Here is a 26512-nt window from a genome sequence, read left to right as displayed (position 1 = left end):
TCTGGTCTTGCCACTTCTTAAATTGAAAAAGTACAGGAAGACTTTTGGAGACATTAAAACCTTTCAGTGGCACCGTAACGATTTGGAAGTTTTCACCCTTCCGGGAGGCAAGCTCGAAACTCTTCAGACTTCCAGTTATTTTAAATAGTGACTGACGGCATGCCAGGCAGACAGGTACCAGCGTATGTTCTCCCCTCAGCATCAACAAAAGAGAAGCGAGCTTTTAAACTGTGGGATTCACTTTTGCCTGTATTACCTGGCACCACACCTTCAGCGACCACATTTTTAAGACACTATCTGTTGTTTACAAATGCTCAATGTGTCATCTCTAAAGCCTACCTGCTAACATGCGTCTCTACCTGGGCATGGAGAATAGGTCTGAAAATAACTGCTCATGCCCAAACAGAAATCAGGCTGCGTATTTTAAAATAGGGAGAAAACCACATAACTATTAGAAGAGTAGGGTTTTACAGAGAGAAATGGTATTTGTGGTTACAATTATTAAAGGAAGAAGCAATAAAATGTAATTGCCTAGTGAGCATTCCATATTTAAAACAGCACAAAGTAGGCACAATAGAAACCACATCAACACGCGGATGAAAACACTGAAGATTCACTGTTTATGAAGACGCTGCGCCTGTGAGCATGAATATTGCAACAATCTGTTCTTCCTCAAACATACACTGAGAGTTGATAAAAATCATTTTGAACCTTCTGTGACTTTTTGGCACTACCACCTATATAACGAATTAGACTTTTTCATGTGTAATGAACTGCTGCAGTGCTAGAATATAAATATAAAATCAGCAAAAAAAAAAAAAAGTCAAGAGCTACAGTAATAATTCTAGGGAAAAAGATGATATTGCAAGCTTTCTACAAAGTAGAGAAATAACACTTTATTAGCAATTCTTATGTAAATTCTTATTAAATGGATAATTTTTTGCCACTGCTTTTTATTTTCTCTTTCTCTCTTCTACATTCCACAATATTGCCCAATGCTGTTTAAATCTGTTCTTTCCTCATCTCTCCTTCACTGCACATTTTAATACTGTAGAGATAACATTCCAGATAAAACACAGAAACATGAACGCAATAGAGCCAGTAAATGGAGTGACGTGTCATTTCACTGAAGGGCCATCTAGTGGGGGGAAACAAAAACTTAAATTTTCCTTGCATGATACCTTTTCGGTTAATGCTAAATCTTTATGAGGTGTTGATTTCCTAAATAGTCTAAGCACATACATTCCTTGAAAAGGGTGGAAGTTTGTTTGTTCATGGTGATACATTCAGGGGCAAAAAGTCAACAATGGCATATTTCTTGACATTATTTTGGAAGGAAACTTAAAGAATTAAGGCATTGTGGGGTTAAGCGTTGTAGCGATGAGAATACACCAGATGCATTTGCTTTATGTTCATATTTGAACAACCTGAAATTTTTCTCTCAGCTGCCTCATTTTCTCTCCTTCACCCTGCTCTACTATATTTAAACAAGGGAAGGGAGACTTTCTTACTTTATGTGAGACAGAAATATACTGGAGCTTGACAGTGATCTCATTAATATTCCTCATCTATCCAGCCACATCAATATCATCCTACACAGAAATCTTGGTGCATGGTCCAGTAGTTGTTTGCAATAGCTAATTTAGTTAGAATACAGTCCTGAAGTTCTACCAACAAATAAACTTTGGCCATGATTTTACAGTTGGATTTGTAAATTCCAGTGGTTCTAACAGAGTTTACCCTCTATATACGCTGAATGCAAAACTGCAATTAACACTGTGCTCATTACTGCAACCCTTCGAGTTCTGTGATACAAATATGAAAAATTTAAAAGTTAAACCTCAAAGCTCTAGTAATCTTAAAATGTAAAGAAAGAGCCTGCTAGTTCTATTGGAAGGAGTTATTTTAAATAAGAACCACCCTGCTATACAAGAGGCTGGAAGGACGGTGGGTTGAAAAAAAGTTGTATCAGCTAGTATAAAAATTCTGCGTTCAGGTAGGGAAAATCCTGAAAGATTGCGGCTAGCGTAACATCTGAATTTTTGAGATGCTTATCTAAATCCTATCCACATATTTTTGTTGTCCACTCATTACCAATAAAAGCCTCATCAAAATAATATAGTGTTCTGTTTTGAAAGTTTAAAGTAGCCTCAAAATTTATCTTTCAATGAATGCCTATACAGCTGTCACTGACTGATACGAAAGGAAGATTATGGAGTTCTGCTGAAGTTACAGTCATTTAAAATTTCAGTTGCAGTTCTGAAATACGTTGGATTCAATATAGCAGACGTAAAAGTTAATTTGGTGTTTTAGGGTATGCAGAACTTACAATTTTCATTTCGTCCTTGCAAAGATTATGATAATGATAAACATGCTTTCAGGCAGATGATAAAGACCTGCAAGATCACCTCCATCCCGGGCTAGGACACTATCTCTGCACCAAAGTCTGCATTTAGATTTACTTTACTGTCTCTGGAAGTTTCCCAGTCCTCTGTTGACAGGATACTATGATCTTACAATTCTTATGTAAGTTGCCCACCTAAACAAACAAAGATAATGATTTTACACTAAGTTATCAGCCAGACCTGGCAAGCCGACGAGATAGCAGCTATAACTGCTTCTACTGCCAAAAGGACTGCAGAGGGTAACCTCAAAGTTGTCACCACCACTATACAGACTGCCACCACAAGAGCCAGTAAAAGGAGTCAAATATTGATCTAAAGGATGATTTAGATCTCCAGCCTTAGATTTCTATTTTTGACTCGATATGAACTATTCTCTAGGAGTTCCCCTCCAGAGGAGGAATGTGGTGTTCCTCTGGCCCCTTCCTCTGCTGCTGCCCGGCGTTAGACACCTAAACTACATATCACCGAAGATCGGTGACAGGAGTCTTACTCCCTCCCTCCTTTGGCTCCAGCCTAAAATATCTCGCTCCTTTTTAAGCTGCGCTACTGCTCTGATGTTTCTCTCTTAAGCTCTCGCTTATTAACTCTGTTTAGATGAAACACATACAAAAACAATTTTCTATTTCAAAACTCATGTGATCACGCCTTGGATTGCTGATGTTCTCGGTTCACAGAAATCAAAAGGGGTTTCTTCCCCTGAAATTTCCTTACCCAAACCGGCACACAGTTTTAGTAGTAAGTTACCCAGGCCTGGTGAAGCAGACTGCTGAGCAGAGGACTACAGAAATGCCTTCACCATTGGTGTCTGCTGCCCAAACAGTGCTCTTCTGGAACAACCAATCCAAACTTTTTGGCTGCTTCGGATTCCAGTGATTTAACTCAACAGCAAGTTGCTATGAAAAAAGGTAAAGAAAACCACTTTCTTGGCGACACTGTAAAGAGTAACTTTCAGAGACACTTGAAAAGAAGGGGTAAGACGCTCCGGGGCTGTATGTTGCTACCACATCCTGAGGTCAACAGAGCCCAAACGGTTTAAGACCAAGGCCTAAAATTTGAAATACTTGATTGCTGTCAAGCACTCAGTGATGAGGCAAAATTTCTGCCTTAAGGAACTTGATCTGGAGAAGAAAAACATTAAGCTCAGCTAAGCCAGCAAGTGTGGGTTATCTGAAACATTTCATTCCAAACATGAATCTACAGAGATCAAGATGAAAATAGTAACATGTGAGATCTGGGCGACGTTCTCTGTGTGAGTTTAATATTTGAAGAATATGTTCCTTGAAGCAGTTTGGTATTGAATTCCACAGTGGTGAACAAGATGATGGTTAGAAGAACCAAGCGAGATACCATGATCATGTCAGTAGCTCTGCTGCTTCAGCTCAGAAGAAATCCTACCATGTCTAGAGGAAGAAAGACTAAGTAACGTTCCATATGTATATACACATTTCAAATAGTAGCTGCAAGTATTCAAGGAATCTATCAAATACAAATAAATTGAAGAAAGAAAGAACCTTTCAGAAACACTCCTTTTTTTTACATAATTCCCCTGAATAGATGTTCAAGCTGTGCTTTTGGAAAATTACGTAGCGTAGAAAAATAGTTTGGCATTTGAGACAAAAGAATACAAAAAGGAAGAAAAGAGCATCACCGAGAAAATATCCCTGCAAATATTCTGGGGGGTACAGTGTGCAAGGACCAATGAGTGAACCAAGGATTCTACGGTCCCTTTGGAGAAAATTCAGAGAAAAGCCTGAAAAGGCTCCGCTGCTGATTTTTTGTCTGCTTATTTCATTGAAATGGGGAAAAAAGAAAAGAAGTCCCTCTTTGTTTATTAGGAAGTACTGAAACTTTGGAAAAGATCTAAAGCTGAGCCATCTAGTGAAGGTGAGGTGGGCCCATGAATATGCAAAATCACAACGAAGGGTAATTTGTAACAATGTTATTTTAATGTCTAACCACTACAACAGTCTGTTCTACATTCATTTTAAATATGCTTCAGCATGCTAATGTCTCGGAAGGAAAAAAGCACATATTTATGCTGGGCCACAGTAAATGATACTCAGACTGAAAACTTTGTAAGAGGTGCTCACATTCTGGTAATGTACCAGTCTACAATACCAAAAGAAAAGAAAAAAAAAAAGAAAGAAAAAGAGTAGCTCAAAGGCAAATATTTACACAAATGTCTATTTGTTTGGGTTCGGGCGTGGTTTTTTTTTTTTTTTTTTTCCAGAAAAACAAATATCTGTAGCAAAAGCTTTGACTGTGTACTGTATGCATATAGCTGTTACTTTACAATAAAAGACGTTGTAGAAAGCTACCGGCTTGTTTTAAATCACCTTAGGTGAATTTACTTTTGAGAAATGAATAATGAAACTTGCATAGTTGAACTGATAATGAATGGAGATGCTTTAGAAGCAAAAAGGAAAGCACGGTGTTGTTAAAATTAAATACAAAATCCAGATGATTACTGTAGTGTTGGAATGACAGCTGAAAAAACAAATGGCAGGAAACACAAGAATTTGTCATTCTTCAGGCAATATTAACTTGATCATTGAGCAGTCATGACATAGGAAGTATACTGGATCACAGATGATACCATTTATACTAAATCCTGCGAACAAAAAAGAAAAAGACCAGCTGAGATACCTAATTTACAGAAGATGAAAAATAGGTATTCAATGGAATTTATCTGCTTTCCTAAAGCAGTATTTGTTTCTTTAGGAAAGCAGATAAATAAACAAAGTACTTTAACCAGTCACCACGTGACATGCATTTCCCCACTTTACTTTTTTTTCTCATCATTTCCTAACTTGCGCACTGCCTATGTAAAAACTTCAGCGTACCAAGATCCACAGACACACAACTGCTGGAGGAGGAAGGCTGGGAAACCTGCAGGGAATAATGAGCCTGGCAGCAAACGAACACATTGTTGCTGTTTAACAATTCAGCGCAGATATTGGGCATTAAGCAAATGAATGAACGGGACTGGCTCGAGAATGAGCCAAAGAGGCACCCGACAGCATTCTGCCTGAAAAGCTGCAGAAACGGTTGGCATTCCACCCATGGCGCACCCCTGCTGGGGTGGACCCTTTTGAACACGGCGTTATTTTCAGGGGAGAAAACAGGAAATTGTAAAAAGAATTAGATAACACCTCTCCCTTCCTAAATCCCTGATCCTTTCCTGACATTTTCACAAACGCCGGCGACCCATGTAGGATGACATCAGCTGCAAAGGTTTGCCCGCAGCCGTCCGCAGAGGCACGAGTGCCGCGCCACCTCCTGCTTCTCCAACTCCACCACTGCCGTCTAAGCAAGGGTGTTCCACAGCGCACGGTCCCCAACGAGGTGCACTCTGTTTAGAATAACCTATTTTATTCCCATGGGCCTTTTCAGCAGAGAAGACAAATTAGGCATCCATACTAAAAATAAAATAAATAAATAAAAAAAAATAATAAAATTGTTTCTTCTAAAACTTTAAACTCATTGCTTATTTTAGTGACACTGCGACAAGCAACAACCACCAGCCACAGCGCATGAATTCAATGACAGTTCTCTTCTTCAACTTTCAGCAAGCAGTCTTTGTATTATTTATCGTCTAGCAAATAAAGTTTAAATGCTTTTCAGCCTCAGTTGCAAACTCAGTACCCATTTGCAGCCCAACAACAGCAGGGAATAAAGCTGCCATCGTAAAATGTCTTTTTTCTCCTGTGCGCCTGCTTTCCATAGATTTCATTATTTCTCCCGGATCCGTGAACATTGTCATATCTAGGGCACAGCGATGCTAAGTAAACAGGGAGAAGGGTTGTGAAAATTTTACCGTCATTGAAACAATGGGCTGGGAGGTTACGCCGTATCCAGCCTTTCCCCAAAGAAAACAGGGAAGAGAGGAGGTGCCATTCCTCTGGAAGAAGTGCTGTGCTATTCTAGCCCGACATTAAGCACACAGACACTTGATGTGTTTAGATGTTGTAGCACAAGAGTTAGTTAGCAAAGAGACTGCGATAAGCAACTGTTTACCTGATTACCTGTTTAGCTGACTACCTGCTGTAGGTGACCCTGCTCTGGCAGGGGGTTGGACGAGATGATCTCCAGAGGTCCCTTCTAACTCTGACCATTCTGTGATTCTGTCATTCTGTGAACTGTACTGGAGTAAAGAAGCTTTTTGTAAAGCGCCAGGTTTGCGTGGTATTTAGAAATACCCAGACTATGGTTCTTTGCTATTAAACCAGTGGAAGGATGGCTCATGCAAGACACTGGATGGACATATGCCTGTACAGAAACCGAGAGGTAAAGAGCAGACACCCACAGAAATGAGCAAGTTGAGACCAAACACATACTTCAACTTCCCAGAGTGTTTCTCACAATTTCAGAGAGTGGTGGTTCTGGAGTTTCCACAGCTGCTTCTTCCGAATAACTCTCAACGGCTTTTTCTTCCATGAGTTCATCCACTCACACTGGACCTACATAAGCTTTAAGCACCCACACCACTGTTATCTGTTCCATGGTTTCCCCCCAGGTTCCTTCAGAGTTTTTAGGCAAACACCATCCAGCCTTGATCATTTGTTATTGTTCATTTCGTTGATTTTTTCTACAACTTCTTTTAGCAATACTTGATTTGAAGCAGATCCTCCGTCACAACCCCTGTAGAAACCTCCCCAAGCTCTCCCACAACGAATGAACATGCAAGAAATTAGGCTGAAAACCAAGGCCCTCAGGTAGCTTGTTTTTAAAAGTTCCAAGTACCATACACAGAATTTTCGAAATTATTTATGACAACTTTCTTGAAACTTTTTAGAATTCAAAACCAGTCACATCAATACTGGGAAAGCAAATGCTAATTTACACTGTGCTTGAAAGCATTCTTTTAGACTGTTCCTAAAAGAAAAAAGATACTAAAATAAAAAAGCGAGGAGAAAGAGGTGAAAGAGCAGATATATTCCAAAAGATTAACAATGAACTTTCATAAAATTTGGTACCAGAGCTGACATTTAATATATTTATTAATCTACATCAAAAAGAAGGAAGGTTGAGATCCCAGGTTTATAGGTGACAGAATTACTTCAGGAGGTGATGTCAAATTTCTGAGGAATATAACCAAGTTAGATGAATTACTAACACTAGTGGTTCGACTTTACCTAGTGCCATTGCATAACCCGATGAGATAATTTCAGGTGAAGTACTGAGTTCAAGTTAAAAAATAAATATAAAAAAGCAGATCCAGAAAAAATGCAGACATGAGCTACAGAAACAATGAAAACTGTGTCAGGAAAAATAAGATGATGAGCAACAGAAAGTACCAGGACATTTTAATTTACACAGAAGATGAACGAACGTAATCAAGATATTCAAAATAATGAATGGTTTAGAGAAAGTAAATTCGGACTCTTAATTACTCTCATAAGGCAGTAGAGAGAAATGTTCCATGAACCTGAAAGGCAGCAGAGGTAAAACTTATAAAAGTAAATTCTTTTTTCCATACAATGCAAAAACCCACTGGTGGAATTTGCTGCCAAAGCAGCATTAATATAAAGAGCTTAATAAAGCTAATAGCAGAATTAAGCACAAATACGCTACCATTTTTCTGTGAAATTATCAAAATAGCGGGTAGAACAACTATCCATCATTTCTGACAAAAATATGACACAGTTAAAATCTGTTGTGGAACTCAAACAAGAGTTGGAGTCAGAATAGAGAGCAGAAGTTACTATGAAAATTAAGCATATAGAATACACACATGAGCTGAAACCTTTCCAGTTTGCTATTTGAGATACTTGCACCTTTGTTAAAACGTGTCAGAGCAGCAGTAGGAGAACAAGAAATTAACAGAAAGAATCATGGAACTGCCGATATTGTAGCCTAGAAAAAAATACTGAGTACAGTTTACCATACTTCTAGATGCTAGAAAGGATTGCACAGATAGGGACCAAAAAAAAGTCTCCTGTTTTCCCCCCTCAGACATATAGTGAAAACAAACTTCCGGTAAACTTTCCGAGCAAACAGGGTCACATAAGTGTTTTCCAGCTACAGCACTGATTTCCTCTAGAAGGAAAAAACTTGCAAATTCTACTTTTGGCTAACCATTCCCATTCCAAATGAATAAATGGTTAATTTTACTGTAGTTTTTCTGGAGATCAGGGCTAAAAGAATATATGGCGGGCTCATGGTTATAACGTTAGTCACTTACACCAATACTTATGTCCTAACAGCTATTTTATGTTTCCTTCTGTTGAACTCACAATCCTCGCTTTGAAATAGATGCATTTTTATTACAGCGTTGTACAATAGCACGTACGAAAACAAACATGTAAAGAAGATCTGCAGCGTTCTCAGGGAGGGAGGGAAATCCGAACGCCTTGAACCTGACCTCAAACCGAAAATCACCCGAGAACCTCCGCTTCACATATAAAAACACGACAGTGTTTTTCTCCAAGTTTGCTTCCTTTTTATTTACAGGATAGAAGAGCTTAGAATTCGGCTACTACCAGTGAGTGCCTCAAAACTTTGCAGGGATTTCTTCCTCCTCCTGAGGGACTGAGCTTCACCTTCACACGGATACCCCGCCGTGGAGAAGGTGGTGCTCCTGAACACACAGCTCCCGCACAGCATCCTACCGCACCGCCTCCGCCCCGGAATCTCATTCCCCTTGTACTGACTTCGGTGCCTCTGATTCCCGTGCCGTGGAAAATATTAATACAGAGCTACAGGGGAGAGAAAGGGTGGGAATGCACTAACAGGGCTTACGCGAGACCATGGGAGTGTAGAAGCGTGTAGCGTGCAAGGATTTTCCCTCCCGCAGCCGGGAGATGCCCCTGGTGTGTCACGATCACGCACAGGGAAGGCAAGGAAGATCCCGCGGCAACTGAAGATGGCACAGCCTGACCGGGCACCCTTCCAGGGTTGTGTTTGAGAGTGCTCCCCACGGTCGGGAGCTCCTTGTTAGCAGCAGTGTTAAGATTAATAAGTGATAATATTCCTAATATTAATAATTAATGACCATCATCATTGAGACTTTTTCTGTTGTTTGCGCTAGGAAGGGGAGGTGGGACATGCCAGAGCAGAGACTGGTGGGTCCCAGAATCCTCAGAGGATGAGTCTACCTTGAAGTAGGGGGCAGAAAAACAATTAGCTGCACCAGCGAAAGTAAGTGAAGAAAGTAAAAGATGTAAAGTAAATGCTAAGTTATCAGTTACCTCTGAGCATCCAAGGCAACAAAGCAAGCCCAGTTAACATGAAGTAAAATGGGCACCGCTTCTTGGAAAAGTAGCATAAAAAGATAGCCACCTTCACAGCTGGTAATCGTCATTAGTTTTCACATTTCATGCACAGGCTAATTTACCCCCCTCAGCTGTTGCCATGTTGTGTCCTTGTTGTATTTTGTGAGTGCCTAAAGCCCCTCTCAAGTATGAGGGCACCACTATGTACATCACCGTGTCATTACACAGAGTCCCAGCCTCAGAAGGGTTGAGATCTGCTCAACGGCAAGAGGATATTATTTGTTGCACCCTTCCACACACCATCATTTGTTTCCAACTTTTTTACACTCCGTTTCTGTGGCATAAATCCTCTTGGCTGATTCCAGCAACAGAGCTGCACTGAGCTCTCCCCTTCCCACCTTGTCAAATATTATGGAATAAAACAGAAGTATCTTAATTAGAAAGGATGTGTGTTTTTAAAATAAATGTCCAAATTATTCACCTGAAATATTATTAGGAAGCAATATGTTTTAATCTCATCCACACCACATTCAATTTTCCTTACTGTTACTAGAAACATTAAATAAACATTTAAAAAACCTCAGCCACCATTAAAGTTGTTTAAATAGACATCCAAACCTGTAAAACAGCAGCAATAACTAAATGCTGCAAATTATATGTAGATTACGGTGGAGGTAATTTAGCATATCTAATCACAGTTCCAATTTTCTCCTAGAGCATAAGAGTAGGAAGAACTATACATGGAAAAGAGGAGGCAGAATGAAGAAAATAAAGATTTTCTTAGCATGAAAGTATTTCAAAGCCCTAACAGCAGGCAACCTGTGCATCGTACTTCATAAACTCGTGCCAGGGCTCTGGCTATGCTTTTGCCTCCTGTCCGGAGGTGCTTTGTTAGGATACAGCTCTGAATAAAGATATCGACAGCGCCCAAGACAAACGTACAGTATCTGGATGGTATCGACGTCTCCGAAGGGAGAGAACAGCACTCTGTGTGTCGCGGCAGCGGCGGAGTGCTGGAGCGCTCCCTGCTCTCGACTAAACCCTCTCTAGATAAATGATGGAGAAGGCAAGGCAGGATATTAGTAGAGCATAATTGTAACAATATTTCTACTGTTTCGTTTCATCCTCAAGGACATATATCCTTTTTGACTCCCTGGAAGACATTACAGACCTTGTCCTTGCAAACGACCTTATTTAAAACTAAAAAAATAAGAAGGAATTACTGAAATAAGAACATGGAGTAGGATCCCACTGACTGCAGGCTTTTTTATTTTATTTTTTTTTAGTGTCTTTTTAAAAGGTAGTATTATACATTCTGATTTTGTTTTTTTTTCATGTTCAGATTGGGAAAACTAATTCCTCCAACCCTCTTCACCTTCCTGGGAAGCTGACAGGAGGTACAGAAACCATCGTGGGCATCCAAGTCCTGATGCTGATTTTGGGGACAGAACAAAAAATAATAATCACAGGCTTTGAAATGGAAGCATAGATTTATGTCATAATTCTAAGAGTGGTTACTGGAATTGTAAATATGTCCGGTAAATCTCATGATCTGCAAACAGTTTAAGGCTTTTAGGCACAAAAGTGCACTTTACGGTGGGCAGCACACATAGAATATGCGGTGCTCGCTGATGTCAATGGTCCCAAGGGTTTGTCATGAAGTACTCTGAGATTCTCTGTCTGAATATGGGAATAAACCCACACATTTGGCCACTTTTGTCTTCAAGGCTGTCCTATCTTTTACAGAGAACAACAGATTAAAACAATAGCAATTCTCAGGATCAATCTCCTCTTCAGTTTTAAAAATGGAAGTGTAACACCCTTCTCTTCTAGCTTTCAGCTATTTTGTATTTTGCCATGACTTTTGGATAATAAATGTCAGTAGAGCAGTAAGATTATTAGATAATTGCCTTAATAGTCTAAATATCACTTCCAAGTATTCCCCCCAAAATAGTCTTTAGAAATGTAGTGCATTTTCTTTTCAGCTGGTATTTCTGCCTGTTTTCTGTTGCTGAAAACATTTTTAAAGGATGTCCAAAACCAGGTATTTTTTAAACAATTAATTTTATTTCCCTCCTCATGCAGTGGGGACACAGTTTCCTTGGCCTGTTCCTTTTCGTCGCTAAAGCAGAAATCCCTTCCTGTGCCCCTTATGCCTTTCGGCTGATGAATTTTTTCTCTCCTTGCCTTCCCCTAAAAAGTCTTAATTGACTTACTTTGCAGTCCAGTTGGGTCAAATTCTTTTTATCTATTTTCAATAAAATTTTGTTTTAACCTGGGATCTTCAGCAATCTGTTGTGAAACTACAGAGAGTGGGTGCTTCTGGCTGTCCTTTCCATCCACTGGATTTGTGAACACAGAGCACTCAGGTTTTCTGAACCTCCACGAATTTTGTGAGACAAAACCCAAAATCCCCAATGTAGGAAAGACACAGACCTGTTGGAGCGGGGCCAGAGGAGGCTATGAAGATGCTCCAAGGGCTGGAGCCCCTCTGCTGGGAGGACAGGCTGAGAGAGTTAGGGGTGTTCAGCCTGGAGACCTTTGAGCGCCTTCCAGTCCCTAAAGGGGCTCCAGGAGAGCTGGGGAGGGACTCTTTACAAGGGCATGGAGTGATAGGACAAGGGGGAATGGCTTCAAACTGGAAAAGGGCAGATTGAGATGAGATATCAGAAAGAAATTCTTTCTTGTGCGGGCGGTGATCCCCTGGGGCAGGTTGCCCCGAGAAGCTGTGGCTGCCCCATCCCTGGAGGTGTTCAAGGCCAGGTTGGATGGGGCTTGGAGCAACCTGGGCTGGTGGGAGGTGTCCCTGCCCAGGGCAGGGGCGTTGGCCTAGACGGCCTTTAAAGGTCTCTTCCAACCTAAACCATTCTATAATTCTATGACTCAATGTACTGAATTGCAGTCACTTGGCCACAAACTCCAAGTTGCTGTGTGCTTATCATCTTAGGAGACATAATTCACACAAATTGTAGCTGTACACTGGAAATGCTCTTCAAGCACAGAGCTCTGCAGACAATGTCCTTGGGAATTCTTCATCCATCCCAGTGACACCCAAGCTCACAGCCATTCTCTTTCTTTTCTCCTCTCTGCCTTCCCCGCACCTTTTCCCCTGACTCACCCTCCCCGTATTTGCTCAAAGAGTTACTCCACTGTGCTGCTCCTTATCAAACAGTAATTTCCTAGGACTATTAATACTTCTGACAAATGACACCGTTCACAGACTCACTCCCCCAGGGCTTTGGCACTGTGCTTAGCCAACGCAGAGAAAATAGATAGGAGAAGAAATGTTTAAAGGAAGGAGAAAAGACCTTTCTTTATCCACTCTAGTTCAGGACACACGGATACACTGCTGAATGTTAACAATTTGAAATGACACATAAAAATGTCTCAGTAGTAAAATGAGAATAAAGAAGAAAAGTCTGTAAAACATTCCTCTATGCTTCGGGTACATCCAGCAATGCTTCTGAATGACCTGGGAGTACAATATTAAAATTGTTTCTTTTCCCCAACAAACTTTGAAGAAAATAGATATTCCAAGGATCTCGGCAGTTGGCATCAAAACATGAATTGCAGAGCAAAAATTTGAGGATTTGGGCATGGGTGGGAAATCAGTGATTTGATGTCCAAGCCACAGAAAGAAAAAGAGGCATCAGCAAAGGAAGTTTCCTCCACTGTTTCGACAAGAAAAAATAAACACTGTATTGGCAGGAAAAATAACAAAACCCCCCAATATATATGATTCAAAAAGAACCCTCTAGGGTTCACTAATTACTTTCTACCTTTTATAACTACTCTGATTTGGACATCTGGGAAAAAAATTATGGCGCTGTTCTATATACATCAGATCTTGTATGACACGGTTTAGTGGTGGTTTTGGCAGTGTTAGGTTGATGGTTGGACTTGATGGTCTTCAAGGTTCCTTCCAAGCCAGACAATTCTGTGATTCTATGATGTTCTACTTCTCCTTGCATTTTAATGCTGACCTGCTTTTAAAAGCAAATGGTATTTCTTCAAACTCAATAGATTACATCTATCTGTGGTGACAGAGCTCCTCATCAAAACAGTAACTTGGACATATAAACCATGTTGAACTCTTCCAGCAGGCTCCCAAGAAGGGGTTGTGCTGTCCTTTGACTAGACCACCAGACGCAGCCTCCAACAGCCGCGTTACTGGCAATGGGTTTTCTCACCAGATTATTTTGGGTGGGGAGCTTCAACAGTGTGAAGTGCCGCTCTTGAATCTGCTGGCTTTTGTGGGGGGCTTCTTGGGGCTACGGCCCATGAACCAGCAGCCCCTCAAGCCTGACTGATGTCAGAGGAGAATACAGTCCTGGTCCAAACTGATGTGTTTTTCCATCACAGGCAGCTGTCCTGAAGAAGGAGGAGTCTCCAATGGTCCCTGTGCACAGGGATGAGTTCCAGCCTCCTGGAACAGGGTGTCTACAAAAGACTGGGGTTTTGCACCTTCAGTTTGCTTGGTGGGTTGTGCTCCAGTGCAATGTTAATTACGTTCTTGATGAGATTATTTTGAAAAGCACCTTTAGTCTTGTTTGAAAACAACTTTCAGAGAGCCTTTGCAGCTCCTCTCCTGAGTTTGCAGGCATCGATTTGCAAAAGTAAACCAACAAAAGGGCTATACGCAGCTGTCATTTGAACAATTTTAGTCCATTATCAAATAAACAGACAGCATTTCACCAGGGGAAAAAAAAATCTACAGCACTTGCAGGAAATGATGTTTCCATATTTACGCATTAAGACTTCAAAATTCAGCATAAAACTTTTTAAAAAAAAAAATCACAGTGTTAGAACACATTTTCTTCTGAATCATTATATCCTGAGGAAGATGGAGGAAAAGGATTACACAACCTAAGAGCTGTTTGAAAAAAATATTTAGTAGCAAACTGGCTCTTGGCCTATAACATTATATAATGCCATTTCTTATAATGCAGCTTCAAGCTTTCCTTGAACGGAGTATAAAATCTTAATTTTTAATAGACTGTCCAGAGACCACAACTATTACTATGCAAACCATTCTGCTATCAAAATGCAGGGGTGTGTATTATACTTCAGCAAAATGGCTGAGTAAACTGTTTCTTGATCTTCTCTATATGCTTTGTATTGATCTAAAATATTCAGGCAGCATTTGTTCTTTGAGAGTGGGAAAGAGGGCAGCCCTGGGACTTCACAGAATAGATAAGAAGGTTCTTCAATGCACATAAACATACGCACAAATTTCAAACTCCCCCAAAGTTTAAAAAAAAAATAATAATCCAGCCACAAATTAGAATTTTAATCAAGCATTAATTAAAGGCCAACAAACAGCTTTTCCATACTTCATGTTAAATTATAACTAATACCGTAGACTAAAGGGATAACAACACGCTGCCGTGGATGCTGAAGGTAGGAGGAATTGCACCACTCTTTCGTGTAAAATACTAAAAAGCACATCTGCTGAGCAGTTGATCTTAAATTACTATTTCTGATTGCAAGAAAGCTTCAGATTAGCAACGGTGTTCTGACTTTTTCACACTGTTAAAGAAAAACAGAAAGCAGTACTTTTTCCATAGAATGCTTTTTTCTCTGAGCTCTGTGTTACCTAGATGCCATTAGATATCTGTGACATTACAGAAATGAGTGGTGTCCATTTTGTTTTTCTAAACTTGTTAGCCTTCAGAACAAAACCAGTTTGCTAACATAAAATCTGTTTTTCCCATCCTGGACTTTGTTACTTTAGCACTTGAGCAGGCCAAGAAAAGATAAAAAGGGAAAGGAAATAGGAGAAAGAGAAAGAAGAAACAATACTTAAATATTTATTAGCCGTTTTTCTTCTACGTTTTTTGAGACGTATGAAAATAATCCGTATACATTCCTCAGCTCAATTACTTACAAATAACTTATCTGCAGAATCAAGTAAATCTGTCAGTTGTGCAAGTTTATTTTTCCATGTGCTATCTCGAGATAAGCAGGTCTGTAATATTAGATTTCCACTGACATAATTGTGCATGAATTCTGATCTGATTTAGTATTACATGGTGCAAAAGGTGACACATTTTCTTTAATACAGCCCATTAGAAAAGGAAAGGAATTGCCAGTGTATGAAATCCGAGGAGTTTGATTGAAAGACTCTGGGACTTTGGGGTCAACTCAGTGGAAAAGTAACTTGCTCAACTACCCCAGGCACTAAGCACTGTGACAAGCAAACCTAATACCCAGTGTAGTTACTCAGTTAGACAATCAATAAAAACACTGCATTATCAGACTGCTACAGCTGTACACTAACCTATCGCATTACCTCATCTGCTCCCAAACCAGTCAAACACGCATTTGCTGATCACGCAGATAACACAGATACCACCCCAGTCCTTAAGTCACGTTTAATACTGAGCCAGAGTGCTAAAACAACCGTTTATTGCTTTTCCATATGCCATAAATTCTAATTTTCGAGTCTATCTAAATTGTACACCGAAGACTACATTCAAAGCACTACTGAACTGGTGAAGCCAACTGCTCTGAAACTAACACAGATGAGATCTGGGGTAAGCTCTGCTCTTCCCTCCGTGGATGCTCAATCCACACCTGGTCCCCCAGCTCACCTCCACCCGGGGCTTCGTGGCCTCTCCGTGCCTCCTTGTCTCCTCCCGACATAGCTCTCGGCATCCTTCCCCACCTCCCTGCGTGCCCATCGTGCGGCTCCCTCAGTTGTCTCTATGGGTTTCTTACTTTATGTCTGCATCTCTTTCTGCCTGCTCCAGCTCTTGCTCCCGTAGGCTCCTTGACTCAGAGCTGCTCCCACATGGCTCATCGGTGGGGATCTGTACCCTCGGCGTGCGACTCAACAGAAAAGTCAGTAAACCCACAGAAAATCCATGTACCCCCTCCAGCACTTGGTTCCAGTGCTTGACCTCTCTCCATACCAGGCAGGAGGAGCCGTGGCAAGTCCTTGCCCCGCTCGAAGGATGCTCCGTGAGGATACAGGCGGGAATTCACAAACCAGCTACTTGGCCTCAGCAAATGTCTACTGGAGGTTGGCTGACTGCTGCCTCTTCCCCCTGTCTAGACCTCCCACCAAGCCACAGAGACTGTCCAAACAGGGGTATGGTTTCACAGGAATTGGGAAAGCCTCATCCTTCACATAGCAGTCACCTGTCTCTGGTTGTTCTGAAGTCTTTGTTAGCAGGAGGGTAGATATCAACAAAAATATACACTTTTTCCATACTGAAAACCAATATTCTTCCCTGCACTTATGCTTTAAAATCTACGGAACTGTTCTAATAGAAAGTTCCCATGATTAAAGAATCCTCTCCAAGACTGGATTGTGAGTATTAGAAGATAAGCACACCTTGTATGTGGTGCACAGCTGATGCCAATACACACCAAAACCAAGACGCTACAAAAACAAAGCAGCAAAGGGCTCCACCTCTATTCCAACAGAAACTGGGAAGAGAAAGAGCAGGATGGACTACTGGGGAGAAGCTTTTTTTGGCAGAGATGAAGTCATCCAGTCTATCAGTATTCTCATACACTTTTTCTTCCCCAATAGACAGGTATCCCCCAGGGCCGGGGAGGGGAAGATGCCTGGTACCAAAATTTCCGTTGGAAAGTCTCTAGGCATCTACAGGTATCTGTGTTAGCAGCTGTACGTCCATGAACTTCTGCTGGAAGGGGTGGAACCAGTTGCCCTTTCTGAATGGAAGTGTACTTAAAGCTTTGTGAAGCAGACAATCACACTAATTCATTTAGAGGACAAACTGCCCTAGTAAACTACCACACCTTTGGAATCTTTCTAGTAGCTATCAGTAAATGCATAAAATTCATAGCTACGAAATAAAAAGGAAGTAGAATGAAGTTAGTTATATGCACCATTTGTCCACAAGCTATATTTATGCCAAATTTACCTCTTTATCTGCCAGATGATGAAAACAGAGTAGTGGCAGACTCTGCTCTCTACCACACCACGCGGATGCTGCTGCCCAACACCAACTTTGAAATTCCTTACCATACTCCCCCAGGAGGAGCTCTGCACTTAAATTTTTTGGGGGAGAAGTACCTCTTTCATTTTGTCAGGATTATATTTTGCCTGGATGATCTGTCCAGCAACTTCATCACTGATTCACACATCAACATTAAGTAAACAATATAAAATCTTCCACTAATACTTCAAGCTGCACACAATATATATGCATATTGTTTGCAAAAACTTGCAGTTTATTTTCCCATATTCATTTATCTTGCTCCATAAAGCACAGCAATGCCTGATCAACTGTCCTGGCAAACTTTTGTAGTTGAGATTGCAATTTTTCATACAAGAATTTTAGTGAAGTGAAAGGCACACACCCAGCTTAAAAGGCAGATTTTCAGTTGTGCTGTGCTGCGAGCCTCAGCATCAAACCTCAGCTGAAAACACAGACCGTGACACACCATCTGCTTTACCGAGAGCGACGATGCTGGGCACCATCGGCTCCCTCAGCATCATCTCTGCTGGTCCTTCATTCTCATTCATAGAATCACAGAATACTTTGGTTTGGCAGGGACCTTTAGAGGGGACCTAGTCCAACCCCCCTGCCATGAGCAGGGACATCTTCCAGTAGCTCAGGTTGTTCAGGTTGCTTCACGTGCACTATGTTAGCCACACGTCTACCACCAGGGACTGGGTCTGTGCAGCACTCATCCTTGTGCTAGCACATCACCATGTCATTTCTTCTACCAGGCTTCCAAAGTTGTGTCTTACCCATTACCGCCTCTGTTCACTGTGGGACTCAGGTGAAGGCTTGTTCTGTATTATGGGCTCTACACTTTGCGGTAGAATAAGTTCAAAAGACACATCTCTAAAACAGGTGTTTGGGGCTGTTCTTCGGAGGCTAAAATGGGGAGCTATGAATAAACCTGAAAAAACATTAATGTGGCTGGCAAATACTCATGTATCCGTGACCACATGGCTTGCTTAGAGTCACAATCGGTTCACGGAAGCAGCTTAAACAGAACCCAGATTTCATGATTCTGTGTGAAACTATGTTAAGAAATTTTGTTAGAGAATGAAGAATGGCCCATTCTCACCGCTTTTGAAGCCACGTAACAGATGGATGCCTTTGGAGCTAAGGAGTAAACAAACCTGCACACGCAGGACAGTTTCAAAGACAACCCAGCAGTAAAAGCTTTTGGTCGTTTCCTTCAACACTCTCTCTCCCCTGAGTCACATAAAGAGACCATAGAGATGTTTTTACTACACCCTATTTTATAAAGTTACTTTTTGAGGAGCTAGGTGAAAACAAAACTCTGCTTGGTCTCAGAGAATTTCAATCTGCTTAGTTATATTAAGAAATAATATTAAGGGTAGAGGAAAAATGTAGGGCAAAACTATGTCACATTCTGAAACAGCTAACATAATTAAGACATATTCTTCATTTGATTCAATAATTTATTGAATTATACTTGGATTACTTAATAAATGAAGAACATTACCCGCACTATATTAGTCACAGGTGAAAAAAACCACGTACATGGATGAGTGTAATTCATTCAACAGTTTATAGACCCACGGTCCCCCAGGGACCATCTCACACACACACACCTCCTCAAGTGCCAAACTTCAGGTATAAATCTCAGATTCTGATCTCACTCATTTTACTCCACTAATTTTGATAGTATTTCAGGACTGCGCTGGGAAGAAGAAGCCTGACCTCGCTAAAACTAAACCTGTCAGAAGGTTGTCCAAAATACTTGTTTTCACAGGTGTGCACTTTGATCATGAAGCCCATCCGATGCCCCAGTACAGGGCAGGATGAAAAATCTTTGTGGAAGCATGGGTGCAACGGCTCCTCACCATCCAAGGTATATCCCGGCAAAAGTAACTCCACGGCAGTGACTTTGGGTTGCTCCAGTGATCAGAAACATCACCAGCTGATATTCCAGTGGATGGGCTGAAGCAGCCGACACCACCATCCCTCCTATTATGTACGGTTTTGGTAAAAAACACATGCCTCTTACCACCATCTCTACACGAATAACTGAACTGAGCGGAAACCAAACTGCACGAAGAAGTTTGTCATCTGCAGATACGTGCCCATGACTGCTCTGTTGTAGGTTTGCTTCATAAGTCCACATAGTCCAGGTAAGTTTTTAAGGGACAGCAGTTTCATATGCAGCTACAGTTTCCACTGGAAGCCATTGTTAGTTTTTTATTTACAGCTAGTATTTAGGTGCTATGATCGTGTAGAATTTAATGGTGGAAGCAAGCTATAGGTGAAGCTATGGATTTATTAATTATGGAATTTTCTTTTCACTCCACTCACTCCCTGTTTCTTTTCTGTTTTCCCACCATTTATTTTACAGCAAATAACTGCCACTAGAATAGATCACAATCTTCTCTTTTATAGAATATAACAATATCAGCTACATTGGAGCTATCTCTCCTCCTCCTCATGATCTACTCTTGGTAAAAATGCAGGGCATGCTTCTGAGACAGGTTACGAACTTGTCTTGGCTGGAAAACAAAGTTGGTACCTCTCAGCAGGGATGATTAAAAGCTTTAAAACATATTTTAATTTGATTCAACTATCTTTCATTATAAAAGCTTCTCGTTATCTTGAAACATCGTAACATTGACTGAGAACCGCAAAGAATTTTTCAAAGAACGGAGGCCTAGAGAGAGAGTAGCCGAAGGTGCAAATGATTTGAATATTTTGTATTAATAAAATATTGTTACTCTTAATAAAAAGGTGAAATAAAATAGCGCTCATGCCGTGCGTCTCCCTCCACTTAAATCTGCAATAGTAGCATTGCTCATGGCCTGATCCTGTGGCATGCTGAGGGCTTCCAACAAAATGCTGAGCTGAAATTCTTTGTGATTATCTGAAATCTTATCTGGAGATTGTTCAAAGAATAAAGCTGTGTGAAAAGCATACCTGAACTTCTTAAATGGCAAACTAAAATCTTACATACAGAGATTATGCATATTGACCGCTGCATTATTATAACATAACTGTGTAGAAATCCTTTTGATAGCTTGTTGATAACTTGACTTCATGTAATTTAACTGACCCTTATTTGCTAAGATACTGTGTAAGCCAGTGTTGGAAGGGAGCCAAAAAAAAGAAAAAGAGAGAGGAGAGAGAGAAATCAGATTAAACTGTAAATCTGTGGTTGGCATGGGTTTAGCAAGCAGTACGGAACATATGGAACACAGAATCCAGTACTATTTCTTGGAAAAATGAGTATTAAACTAAGGACAAATGCCTGAGCCAAAGCAACTAGAACATCTTTTTCAGTTCCTAAATACACATTATGACAAAGAAACAAAATTAGAGGAAAAGTGTTCCACAGCTAAGCACCACTTTGTAGCTGATATAACAAGAAGTATACTTGCTGGTTTAGTTTATTAGTCATATCGCACCTGAAGTTGACAGCTAATATTCCCCAGTAAAAAAACCAAACACATCCTATGACCTTAAATTGACAGTCCTGTCTACCTCAACTGCAGCAGAGGACAAAAAAAATAATTACTAAAATCCAGAATATTAGATTGAGACTAAGCAGTACGGTAAGCACGAATCTACCTTGTCTCAGTATTACACGCCACTATTAATGAAATGCATTACTTTAACTAATTACACACATCTGAGCATTCATCATCCACAGTTTATTACTTCTGTAACGCCGCCATTTGGGGATGTCGAGCAATGTCCCTCCACCACACGTCCCGTAACCTACATCAGCGCTCGCCCACACGGACCTCATCAAGTAGCCATAGAGTTGCCCTTTCACTGTGAGCAAGTGACTAATATCTAAGCTGGCTCGAAAGAAAGACACTTTTCATAATCGCCCAACAGTCTGCTAAGTGAAAACATATGGACAGGCTTAGGTAAAGCCTGCCAGGGGTCTTTACAGAATGGAAAACAGGTGCTCCAGTTCTGTGCCATGTAATACCCCATTTACCGTTAAGTCCAAAGGTTACAGGACTAATAGCTGCCTTGTGGTAATCAGGGAAAGCAAAGACACTGGCCATGGTCAAACATCTGGGACATATTTTACATACTTGCAACACATGCTTCAGTTTCAATTAAAGTGAGGCTTTGGCACATTTATTAATCTTTTTTACTTTTATCGCATAAGAAGACCCATTTACCTGACTTTGCTATTATACCGTCTGAAAAAAATAGAGAAATAATAAAAGCCAGAGGCCACCACCAGCTGGTGTTACAAAACGTGCATTTGTTTTCTCACAAAACTTCATTTTGCACGCAGCTTTGAGAAAACACACATACGAATTAAAATAGTACAAAACCGCACCCTTCCATTTGGACAAAAAGATGTGAGAGTAGTTAACAGAGTATGTCAGTGCACCAGAAAGGGAAAAACACCCTACCAGCTTCCAACGACAAACAACACAGTCCTAACCACACGCTTAGGTTTGACAGTTTAGCCCTGTGCAAAACAATGCCCACTGCGAAGAGTGCTGAACATACGTGGTAGTCCATACATGCTTATTTTAAAAAGTGTAATTTCCTTTTCCATTCAAACAGCATATTCAATCACGAGAACTCAAAACATTTGCAATAATGAAGACAGCTTTGAATTTATAAAAATCAACCTAAACACCTTCTGTACAGAAAGACAGCTCTTAAATATTCAATAAAAGGGATCACTGAATGCACACGGTAATGTCAGCACTCACTTTTATTCAACCTCGGTAACTAGATCTAGAAAAATGTTTGAACTCTGGTGTCAATTTGAGAAAGCTGAATATTAGATCACAACACCGAAACCTAGAGTGATATTTCTAATTGGGTATGTTTTGCCCGGCATCTGCTAATCACCAGAGAATTGGGGGGTGGGGGGGCTGACCCCCGCCCTCATCTTCCCTTTTAAAGGAGTTTGTTTAGCAATTTCCAAAAACCACCATGTGCTAACTACACTGGCTGGCTTACACTACGAGCAGTCGAGCACTATTCTTTGTGAGCTAATCACAGTTATTAAAATATCCAGCAGTACGCACACTACTGGGATGATACTTCTGCGCCAGCGCTAATAATAAAGCAGGAAGAAATGGGAAAAAATGGCCTCAAATGGATGGCAGATCAGTGTTTATCAGAAGAGAAATGATGATTCAAAGCCAGCACGTTGAGTTAAAATACAAGCTCTCCACAGCTACATGACTGACCTTTGCAATAAATCATATATTTTATTGCCAGAAGTGTATGCTCACATCATTTAGTGTTAAAAACCATCACATACGTGTTTTGTAAAAGAAGGTTTTGTTACTACAGTGTTTCCTGATTCTGAAATGATGTAGCTAACGATTTAAGTGATGTATAGAAGAATTTCACATAATAACTTTCTGTCAATTGTAAAATGTTTGAGCTGGCAATGGAATGAGGAAAATACTCTTTTTTTTATCATCACTCAGATCTTAGGTGTAAGCTAACAGAAAAAATAATCATTCAGGGGATTAACTAATCATGGCGAATTTTCTGACATTTCAAATGCTGCTGCCAGCGTGTGAATTCTTACAGTGGTATATAACTGTACATCTCAACTAGAAACAAAGGTCAAGGGCATAAATTAAGATACACAGTGTTTCTCCTCTCTAAATAATAAAAAAAAATAATAAAATTCATTGCTTTACTACAACAGAAGCGGGGGAACATCTGCGAAGGTCAAAATCATCTGTATTTTAATTCGGCGTTCCTGTAAAAGTATCTATTTTCCCCTTTTCTTTTCTTCCACAAATACCACCTTCCTGGTATGAAAATGCCGGCAACAACGGGGCTGTCCTCACCGCCCTCATCGCACCACAGCGCCGTCCCCCCAGCGCCAGCCGGTGCTTCAGCAGTGCAAGGTCATTCTAATTTCTTTTTCTCTGTTTTTTCCCCCCTCTCCCCTGGGGGACAACCCATCCAAGCAGTCCCATAGCTCGGCTCAATAAGATGTGGAAATGAGCTGTTATTTACTGCGGTCGCAATCCTCAACCCAACCAGCATCCTCCAAGCTCCAACAGCTGGATGATGTGCCACCGCTCCCCGGCTTGCTGGGCCACCGCGCGCGCCAACTCCCAATCAAGCGGATGTCTATGAGAATTGTGATTATTTAAATGTCATACCGAGCGCAAAACATCTCAGCCATTCTTCTAACCAAGTAATTCTCCGAAAATTACATATGTCAATATCCCGTCTTTAACCAGTGTGGAGTTGCTATTTTTACACCATTTTTTCCCCTTAAAGTGCAGCCCTATTTGTAATACTCAAGACAGGACAAATTTTTGTCCTTCAAAAACAGTTGTCACTGCAGTTATCTTCACAAGAGCTATCAAGTTCCAGACAGGCTGAATTATTTTTGTTCCTGGCAGAAAAAAATATTTGACCCAGCTCTGGACCAAGAAGAAAAAAAAAAAAAAGGCAAAAAAAAAAAAAAGGCAGGATTTATAGTCCTCTATCCTTTCCAGCAACACACTGTAGCATTGTTAGGATGATAAACAGCTCTGTCCAATTTTCTGGACTAAAACACTTCAACTCCTTTTTTAACTGTCTGTAAAAACAGTGTCATGTCTAAATTCTCCCATCCCCAGATACCCAAGTGCTAGGAAAGATAATTACCTTGTCATCTCTGTCATCCTCTTCTTCCTCGTCCTCTAGCATGTCCTCCACTACCTGCAGACAGAAACAGTAGTAGTTGTCATGATTTAAAAAGGAAGAGTTTTGTTCTGTCAATTCTAAACCTTTTGTAGGTGAAAACTTTATTAACATTTGAAATAAATGCACAGAAGGAAAATGCACAACCAGGAGAAAACACTTGATCTAGAGATTCAAATTTAGGAAAGTGTTACAGCTTTAATTGACCTACATTAGGGAATTACATACTGAAAACCCTTCCTGTACAAAATACTTGCTTGACAATTTAAGTATTTAAAAGGTAGTTCAAAATTCCATGTATGATTGTTTTAACTGAAGGAATCCTTTGTCAGCGCCGCTGGTGCCTATGCAGCACATACAGATGCTTGCTTCAAATTTACTGTTACCTACAGAAATGTGCAACATTTTTAACGGAATTTACAGCATTCACCAAGAGATTTTTGAAGAATACAAAGCTGGGAATAAATTCATACTAGCTTATCTCCTTATGATCTACAACAATGATATATAGCATATGCTCTATCAGCATTAGCACTGTGTTTCTGGATAGTGATTTTATACAATCTGTGCATCTAACTTTCTGCACATTCACCGCTAGCTGCAATTGCCAAATGTCTGCATCTACGCACTTTGCCATTTAAGCAGTCTTTTCAGTCTAACACTATGAAATATACACATACATTCAATTCCTTCTACAAATATTAATAATTATTAATTACACCATGAGTATGAAATGAACCACTATTAAAGCTAGTTTACAGAGCTATTAAATGACTTTCCAAAGGTGGTCAGTGGCAGATTCAGACTTAAAACTCACAAATCCCTCTCTCATAACACTGTGATCAAGTCTTCAGCCTCCCCTGCAGGGAAAATTCTCTGTTGATGGAATTGAAAAAAAGCTGTACCTCCTTACAACCAGAAAATAATGTGGCTCTCTATATCATTATTTATACGTAAGTACTTATTAGGATATAAGAACAGCCATAATGAAGGCCAGCAAAGATCTACCTAGCCCAGTGTCATATTATGGATGCAAAAAGTGTATACTATGTATTATAAAACATGCATAAAAAGGACAAGAGAAGGAAAAACTAATTCATATGAAACATTAATTCTTTGGCCTATTTTACAGACTTGCCACCAACTAAAACAAAAGTGTACTTTGTTATATAGGTTAAGCTACAAACAGTTTTAGTGTACTCGTCATTTAAGACACTCATTAAAACTACAACTTCCTAATCACCCTCCCAAACACATCTGCAAGGATCATAGAATCATAGAATTGCTGAGGTTGGAAGGGACCTTTAAGACCATCAAGTCCAACCATTACCCTACCCTGACAAAACCACCTCTAAACCACGTCCCCAAGTACCACCTCTACACTTTCTTTAAACACCTCCGGAGATGGTGAATCCACCCCCTCCCTGGGCAGCCTATTCCAATGTTTGATAACCCTTTCCGTGAAAAACATTTTCCTAGTATCTAATCTAAACCTCATCTGACATAACTTGAACCCATTTCCTCTCGTCCTATCACTCGTCACCAGGGAGAAGAGCTCAGCCCCCACCTCTCTACCCCCTCCTTTCAGATAATTGTCAAGGGTGATAAGGTCTCCCCTCAGCCTCCTCTTCTCCAGGCTGAACACCCCCAGGTCCCTCAGTCGTTCCTCATGAGACGTGTCCTCCAGACCCCTCCCCAGCTTTGTAGCCCTTCTCTGGACATGCTCCAACACCTCAACGTCCTTCTTGTCGTGAGGGGCCCAAAACTGAACACAGCACTCGAGGTGGGGTCTCACCAGTGGCAGGATATTCTCATCAAGTCCAAATCCATGTTCAGGAACTAAAAGGACTTTAACACTATCCAACAGCCAGCTTTGGGAAAGAGAACTTGAAAACGAGAAAAGTGTGTGTATCAGATGCCTTTCTCTGAGTTAGCTCAACCATCAAGAAGATCCCAGCTAACCACGTTACGTGGGCCCATGCAAAATGCCAACACCACATAGATTGATTTAACATGCACGTCTAGTAGAACATTTTCCAAGTCAACTGCACTGTTCAAAACATTTGCAGTTTCAGCTGTACATCCAGAACACCTCTAACAACAAGCCTGGGACTTTGGAGGGGAAGGAGCCTCCAATTCTGACCACTGGCTACTCTGTCCTGGAGCTTAGAATCAAAAGAAGGACTACAGAACCAGACAGAAACAGTAAAGACTGAGCATATCCAAAAGCACAAGGAAGAACCATGACCTGAGCAATTAAGGAAGAATT

General features: G+C 40.6%; 1 protein-coding gene across 1 annotated transcript in view; it reads right to left on the bottom strand.

Annotated features, from left to right (window-relative positions):
• Positions 1 to 26512, bottom strand: part of MCTP1 (multiple C2 domains, transmembrane 1) — a 177353-nt gene that overhangs the window by 13415 nt on the left and 137426 nt on the right. The window contains exon 15 of the mRNA XM_009884339.1: positions 24208 to 24261. Coding sequence (XP_009882641.1) covers positions 24208 to 24261 — 54 coding nt within the window. The remainder of the gene's footprint in view (positions 1 to 24207; positions 24262 to 26512) is intronic.

The sequence above is a fragment of the Charadrius vociferus genome, unplaced genomic scaffold (genome assembly GCF_000708025.1).
Source record: "Charadrius vociferus isolate BGI_N301 unplaced genomic scaffold, ASM70802v2 scaffold744, whole genome shotgun sequence".
In the NCBI taxonomy this organism is placed as follows: domain Eukaryota; kingdom Metazoa; phylum Chordata; class Aves; order Charadriiformes; family Charadriidae; genus Charadrius; species Charadrius vociferus.
Note: the sequence above shows the minus strand (reverse complement) of the source record. Positions and strands in the feature narration are given on the sequence as shown.